The sequence below is a fragment of the Hippichthys cyanospilos genome, chromosome 19 (assembly GCF_059441005.1).
Source record: "Hippichthys cyanospilos isolate Australia breed blue-spotted pipefish chromosome 19, RoL_Hcya_1.0, whole genome shotgun sequence".
Taxonomy (NCBI): Eukaryota; Metazoa; Chordata; class Actinopteri; order Syngnathiformes; family Syngnathidae; genus Hippichthys; species Hippichthys cyanospilos.
This window is the reverse complement of record NC_142387.1, coordinates 8660675-8669097: the sequence shown is the minus strand read 5'-3', so window position 1 is coordinate 8669097 and position 8423 is coordinate 8660675. Positions and strand designations below refer to the sequence as shown.

The following is an 8423-nucleotide window of genomic DNA, read 5'->3' as shown; positions in this document are numbered from 1 at the left end:
GTACACCACATCGGACACAAATGAATTGGCTGACAGCAGGATATTAGATGTGTCCATTTGTCATGGCTACAATCCCGTGGACATAACTTCCATGTAGGAAGAAAATAAGTGATCGAATAGTTTGAGTACATCAGTTAAAAAAAATATGTTCATTGCATTTTCTTTTCTTCAAGCAAATTGCAGCTAGCTATTAGTAATGATTTGCATGACAGTAGAACAGACGAGAAACTTCAAAATATACCTTAGTACCAAATAATGTATTGACACGCTTGGTACGCTTTTATTTTTTAAGTTGTTTGTGGCAGCTTGTCAAAACTTAACTTGACGACTTTCTCCTCCAACTTTTGGTTTTGACTTTCGATACAAACAACACAAAATTCATTCGCCATTCAGGGTGCTAACAAACATCCTAATTATGCTGACATTGACACGTGGCACCTGTTGCCAGTGTTTACTGGTGGCTCAGACTCAGTTTTAGTCTTTATTTTTGCCATTTGAAGTGTAATTGGAATAAAATTAGGATTGACTATTGCTTTTTTCAGGCACGTTGATGGACTTGGTCATTTTTTTCAGTTTTAGACTAACCTGTATAACCACTGTTTATACAGTTGGTTTATATTGCTTCTTTTTTTTTTAATGTTAAAACAGCTTCAGATATACGCTTACTATTATTATAGATGATAATCTTATTTATAGTCGACGTGGAGAGTGGGGGTCGCGAAAGGGTTTCGCTTGCCTAGGGGCTTTTGCAAAAAAATGTTGAGAAGCGCTGGTGTAGAGTTAAAAGTTGAACCTTCTGGAAGGTCCAAAAAATGAAGACCATAAAGGTCAATGGCATATACAATGGTTGAGAGGCGTGATTACAAAAGGGGTGGGTTCCGTGCATGTGTTTGCCTGCTTCTCAAATAAGTGAGAGTGCAAGGAGACACACAGACAAAGCAGGTCTGAACCTCTAGTAAAGCAGGCCAGGAGATCCCTGTGGCTTTGTTTTGTTTTTAATCCTCTCAAGTAGTACCTTGTGACAACAGAGCAAAGGAAAATAGCTGTTATCAGGATGAAGCTGCCAGTGTTGTGTTTCTGTTTTTTTCATCTGGCCTTTGTCAACGGAGGACTTCTCACAAGCAATGATCTCCAAAATGGCAATGGCGATATGACAAAGTTATCCAGAAGGGCAGGTGAGATGATTCTACAAGCCAGATTTTTTTTTTTCCTGCCAGTTCATAGAGTGTTACTTATACAAGTGTAGATCACAATTAAACATTTTGTTGTCTAAGGCAGGGATGGAAATATACAACTTTGTGACCAAATATAGGCTGGTCCAGTTTTAATAACAATTACAAAGTCAGAGGGCCTGTTCAAACAAACAAGCATAAAAAAAAAAAAAATCTTCAAACCTACAATGTCTTACAATATAAAATCTGGTCCAGTTCTAATAACAAAAGTCAGAGGACCTGTTAAACAAACATAAAAGTTAAAATCATCAGACCCACAATTTCTTTCAATATAAAATATTTTTACATTTGTGTTGTGGTCCTTGATATTGTTGTAAAAAGAAATGGTGCGTGACCGGAAAATTTCCCTCACTCATGATCTAAAGTAGCCACTAAATTGACATTACTTCAAATCCAAAATGACGCGGAGTATAAAACTCAATTTATCAATCTATTTATGGTTGTGGTTTTGGTTTGCAATGGTGTAAAACTTTACTGGGTAATACAGGAAGTGGAGTTAAATATTGTGGTTATTTTTTAGAGCCTAAGATCAGTTGGGCCAATGGTTTTCAACCTTTTTCCCAAAAACTTTTCATGTAACATTTTTCAGCCAAGGACCTCCTCCTTAGCGCGAAGCATTTTTTATTTTAAAAAAAAAGTTATCAGTTTCATTTCTGGTGTCTGCTGAAAAAATGCATCGCAAATGACAGTGCAGATCCGTTTAATATATAGCAAAAAAGCAGGCATACAATGTTTTCCAAACTGAATTTAACAAAAAGATGTTTTACATTCCAATTAATTTGCTCTTAATTTAAAAAGCAAGTTTCTGTCACAGCAATATAAAGCCTTTAAATAAATTTGCAGGATACCTGCAGGAACCCTTTTATAATGTTCCGTACCCTAATTTGAGAACATCTTTGAGTTACACGAGTGAGTAATAAATGACAAAAAAAAGCATTAAAAATACAGTTAAAACATTAAAATATGTTTATGTATACAGTTCCATTAATCAAATGTTTTTCCTTTCATTTTATTTAATGCTTTAAACGAGCCCAATAAAAAAAATGTGGAAAACTGAACCATATGGTTGAACGGTAAATTAAATTAAATTAATTTAGAAACTAGGAATGCATACTGTTCATATTCAGTAAGCCTATATATAACTTTATATAACTTAACCTTTAACAAGTAAACCTAATTTTAAATTGATTCAAGTGCAATGCAGATATAATGATTTTGCTCCAGATACATTTTAAGTTATTTATTTATTTATTTTTCAACCGGTCCGTTTCCCGCTTGGAACTGGATGCGCTTTAATGCCAGAGCAGTTTTTTTGCTCCAGCAACTTAAGTGATGGCAGAGGAGTTCATTTTGCATGCCTGCACTTCAATGCAAATGTGATTATTTACACGTGTGTGTAAAATCTCTACCTGACACGGCAAAGGATTATTGTTCATCCATAGACCTCATGTTGGCTGTGTAGCAGATGTTAAAATTTGCTTTGGATCATATGTCCAACCCCCGATGTCAGACTGCTTATTGGCAAGAACTGGTTAAAAGGAAAAGGAATTATGTTATAGGTTTGTCTGTAAAATGATGTATGTATGATCCCCCGGTACATTATTAAAGGAGCCAGTCAAGAAAAGCGTTGATAAACTCCCTTATCATTCGGTTGCAAGCTTGGCTCAGTTTGGTATCGGCCAGGAATTTTATTGGGTTCACCATCATTAAACTAATGAAGGTTAACACAGCCTTCTGCAGTAAACGTTTTACTGAATCTTTTCAATTTGGATGGCAACATACTGTGGTTGTTTTCCTGTTGATTTAAAGGGGGAACACTGTGGTTCTCTTAATTACATCCGCCTCACATGAGAGTCGAGGTTTGAATTTGTGCTCTGAACTTCCTGCTTGGTGTTTTATTTTTCACATGTTTTCTCTGACTTTTGTATGTGCCCTGTGATTGGCTGATGACCAGTCCTGGGTGTTTCCTCCCTCTCGCCTGAAGTCAGATTACAAAGATCCTAACAGCATAAATAATTGATTGGTTAGAACAGTGGTTTTTACTCTTTTTTTTTTTTTTTTTTTCATGTCGTCCACTCTGAAATATTTATTTCAGCCAAATACGCCTTAGACAGGCCAAATATATTTCTGTGGGAGGGGGGAGACTTCAAACAGAATGGTTTGCCATTCCTGTCTGAATTATTAATCTTGTTGTAGTAGTATCTCTAGCAGTGTAAAAGGATCCAATTTAACTGTTGTTACATGTTCCAATTTGCTTTTAATTTGAAAAGGAAAAATTAAACGCTAAAAATATCTGCAGAAAGCCTTTTAAAATCTCTCATAAGTGCCTTTTTGTATCCTCGGGTACACATACCCCATTGTAGAACCACTGGGTTAGAGAGAACTGTTCCAACATCTGATCGGACATGATTCAAAAATATTGTTTGATTTGTGAACTACATGCTGCAGAAAATCTATTAAACATTTTATAATGGCTTCTTTTCTGTTTAGCTGGCGTGGGGCAGCTGCTCCAGTTAGTATAGGGTGAAATGAGACAGCATCCTGGACATTATGCAGGATAATTCCATACACTGTAGGTATTAAAAATGTGGAGGAAAGCAGGCACATGATGTTTTAACTTTTTTGGAAACAGCCTTTTTTTTTTTTTTTTGCTTTGGCCAAGCATTCTCAGTCCACAAAGCGTTCTGGTAATTGGTGGTAATTTTGGCATAACCGTGGAAACAGACAAAAGATAGCCCCCAGTGGTTTGTGGCCTGTGAGAGAGAGAGAAAAAAAAGTAAATTTGGCCCACACCGATTCAGTTTAATTTTGCGCTGATGGAGGTCTTCACCATCTGGTTGCTCTGCTCCTGTTTTAACCGACATGGTTGTTGTTTCTCACGTTACATCCAAGATAGTGAGCGTTTAAAATCCAACTGAGGCCCTCTAGCGAACATAAACGGAACTGAATGAAAACGCTTTGGCTGGAACCTAAGTACAGTAAACCACAAATGGTTTATTAAAATCAGTTTCGTAATATAATAGCGGATCATTACACATGAATGTTTTGGCTTCATAAGTTAGGGAAAAAAATAAAAAGAGTTTGGCAACAATGTTTTAGAAAGTGAACATGCAAAAAAAGTTTTTGGGGGAAGAAGTTGGGAATAGGGCCCACGGAGAAAAAGGTCAAAGTGAATAGTGCAAACCACTAATACGTGACGGGTTACTGAAAAACAACCACACTTATGGTCACAATCATGTATAATTCACTGAGTCTCAAAATATCCGAAAACACGTTTTTGGGGTGAGAAGTGTGAGAAAATGAGCTGTTACAAAAAGTGAGCACAAAATTCATCTGAAAATCAGACTATTTACTTTTTTGAACAATGAAATACGCCTAAAGGAGATGACTGTATGTATATAACCTGTATATCCGCTTTTTGTGACATTTTTAAACATGTTTTCCTTATGCATTTCTCGTTGCCACGAATACTTGTGAAACTATTTCAAGTTATTTAAAAGTTGATGGACATATGGCAAGGCAAGGCAAGGATTACAAAAATTAACTATGATGTTTTTCTCTCAACAGGTAACTTTCAAAACAGATATAGAACACTATTTGCGAGAAGAGGACATTATGAACAGCAAAAACTCCTGCTGATGGCAAGTTAAAATGCATTCGTATTATCTTGATTATTATTGTCTTTTCCAAGTTTCTGGTTACGCACAGTTGCAGTTTCCCTCAAAGGGCCATTATGACTGTGAAACCATGTAGATATTACAGTTTTTTTTTTTTTAAACCATATTATTTCATATACCCAACAAATTGATGGAAAACTAATTTCAAAATTTAGAGATCAAGGTCTGATTATTGTTCCATGAATTTAAAAACATCATTTTTCTATTCTCTTGATTTCCTCAGAGGCCTAAAGTGATGCCTGTTCCTCCAAAGGGTTCCCCCACCAAGGCAGCACCAAAACCTGCTTCCACCACATGTTCTTATCTGGGACAAAGCTGTTTGCCCCACCAGGGCTGCTGTGAGCCATGTTCCACATGCCACTGCCACTTTTTTAAAGCCATTTGCTTCTGCAGAAGGATAACTGCGCATTGCACTAAAAATACATAAATATGGAATCGCTTGCATGCAAACACATCTCTGAGATGATTAAATAAGCCACTGTTGTGTTTCTGCAAACAATGCATCGCTCAAATTCACTTTGAAGGACTTACACCCTTTTATGAAAGGCAGTATAGCATTTAACTGGTGGGATGAATTTGAAAAATCATTCTATTACACTCATATCAGTTGTGTTTTTTTTGTACTTTTCTTAAAATGTATTTCATTTTTTGTGGTGCCATAACTATTTGTATCCTACCATGCAAATGTAGATAGCAGTGTGCTACCATAGTGTTCTAAAATTTCTTATGTAATTTTATTGTTTCCTTTCTATCAGCCTTATATGTATTATCTATTTGTGACAACGAATACACTGTCATTGCAACTTTTGTGTGCAGGTGTGGTTACCTACATGTTTACATACAGCAAATACATACTGTACAGTACACTCCCGAAAACAGGCAGTGATTGTATTGTTGCAGCTATGACTGAAACTGCTGAGATTTAAGTACAGCTATGTAAAATGGTATGCTGTGTGTGTGTGTGTGTGTGTACATATATATATATATATATATATATATATATATATATATATATATATATATATATAATGTATGTATGTATATGTGTGTGCGTGTGTGTTTGCATGTTTGAATCACTAATCTCAGTAAATTTGGAGAGAAAATGTATTACAACAAGCGTAATAACAAAGAACAGGTGGGAAAATATGAATGCTGCCAAGAAACAACTTTTCAGAACGAGAATGGAAACGAGCTGCCAGAGTACATAATCATGTGCGCCAAGCAAAAATTTTGCATTGTGCGTGAATTGAACCGAAGTGTGCCGCAACTTGAAAGGTAAAACCCTACCACACAGTTCTGAGGTTCCGGTTTGATAGGTTTTTATTTCAACAAAGTGAATTCAGCAATCCAAGATTTCACTATTGAATGTTTTTATTTGCTAAAAAACATTTTTACTATTTTATGCTCAGGTTACAGCTATAACAGTATAGCTTTGTCGTCATCTTGTTGCATCTTGATACCAAAGAACTATGTTGAGGTGAATTGGGTTGCAGATTTAAAAAACTATTATAAATTAATTTGCAGTTAATTGAGCATTATAAAGATGGCCTATTCTTTGCAAAACGCAATGAACTAGTCACAATATGGACCTCAATATATCAAGCACGTTTTGTACAGCTCATGACGAAGGAGGTCATTTTTTATTCCATCACTCACCTTTCATGTCAAGTTGTTAGAGAACTGGCAGTCTTATCCAAGTGTCATGAATCTTAAGTTCATGTCACCAGACAGCTTGCAAAAAGAACACATTTTATTATAATTTAAATTAAATGTACTTGGCCATTTTCTAAATTGCTTACTTATGTTGTTTCAGACCAGAATTTCCACATTTATGATGAATTGTTTTGGCAGCACTGGTTAATGAGACCATATTAAAAAAAAAAAGATCTTTTTTTGCCAAGCTACAGAAACAGTTCATGAGAAAAATTCCACTCCGCATCAAGTGAATGTGATATAAAACAGTTATGTTTGTTACATGTCAAAAATTGGATCCACGTTTTACAATCAAGTGGCTCAAGTTACAACTGGGATTTTCTAATGTTATATTTTTCATCCAACAATGAAAATGGGATTTTTTTTTCAGGATATTACTGAGCACCAACACACCATTTTGTAAAGTTTCAGTAATTGGAATATTTCAAATACTATGGGTAGTTATAAATACACAATATGAAAAACCAATTATATCTGGACAAGTGACTATTCTCATACGTGGTTTTCTGTAAATAATTCCAGCAATGTGAAATCATTCAAAATTCTTCTGCGTCTTTTATACTAACCCAAGATTCCCCTTTTGAGAATTTTTGGAATTCTTTGGATTGATGATTATGACAGCAGGTTCCTGGGTTTCTGTTCATGCTACTTTCCTCAAGGCTCAATCTGGACGAAATTTTGCTCGTGACCTGGATTGTCTTCCTCCTGATGGATTTTAAGGTTATTGAAAAAAATGCTATAACAGCTGTCTATAACAATGGGAGTGGGCTGTATTTAATGATATGACTATTTATTGCAATATACAGTAAGGCAGCAGGATTTTGTGGAAAAAGATTTACTACAATTGTGATTGTTTCACAAATCTGAAACCAGAAAAACAAAATGTACCCAAATGGTCCGATGTTTACACTGGCAAGTGGCTGCAAGTGGGTCTGGGTTGTGCATCGTAGCACACACACATACACGCTCACACTGTTTACTTGTAGTGATCACGTGAAAGGTCCATTAGTTTATGCAGGCTGGAGCATGGTGCATAAACATACTCTTCTTGAGTGCTACCCCGTTGTCTTTCCCCTTATTAGGCAGGCTCTCCATAAAACCATCTTGAGTGTTTATTCAGTATATTTAATACAGCACACTTTGTCCTCATTAGTAGGACAACTCGGGAGTACTCGTAGGACATACATTAATTGTGAAGTAAAACTGTGCAGATGTTGACAAATTAATACGACAGGTAACAATATAAACCACTATTAGTTAACATCCAGCAGCTCACTAGTAACAAAAGTGGCACACAGATGCATTTTTTTTAATGCAGCACAGAATTTTACCAGTAAAGCTTAATTGCATAGAACGTTGCATTAGTAGAGGAAAAATATTAAATGTGAGAGTCTTTTTACTAGTGCACCCTGTCATTCTACTGCTTATTTTTCACTAGTAAAAGACCTCACTAGTATAAAGGCACTCCAGGAGACAGAGGAGATTTTGAACAGGGTTTCTGCAGGGGTTTTAATGCTAAGATGGAAACATTGCATTGTCTTTTCAAATTGAGAGCAAATTATTTGGAAAATGGAGCTACTCAGGTTTTATATTGATGCACTTTTTTTATGAGAAACAATTTTCAAGCAGAAGTGCAAAATATAAAACAGATGATTAAACATGATCTAACTTCCTGTGTTGCTAAATAAAATACCACTATCATTGCAAATGTAGTTTCAACGTTTAATAAAACAGGCATGGATGGCACAGCAATTTGTATCAAGTAAAATGTTTCATCATAAAAGTGAATTTAATTGTACAC

The 8423-nt window shown here is 35.6% G+C and overlaps 1 protein-coding gene across 1 annotated transcript; it reads left to right on the top strand.

The window, feature by feature from the left end:
• The first annotated feature begins 1 nt into the window (after position 1).
• Positions 2-5785, top strand: LOC148407800 (uncharacterized). Its single transcript, XM_088441995.1, has 3 exons — positions 2-1175; positions 4800-4873; positions 5133-5785. Exons 1-3 carry the CDS (start codon positions 1055-1057, stop codon positions 5334-5336), a joined length of 399 nt encoding a protein of 132 aa, XP_088298121.1. The 5' UTR covers positions 2-1054; the 3' UTR covers positions 5337-5785.
• Positions 5786-8423: the final 2638 nt, after the last annotated feature.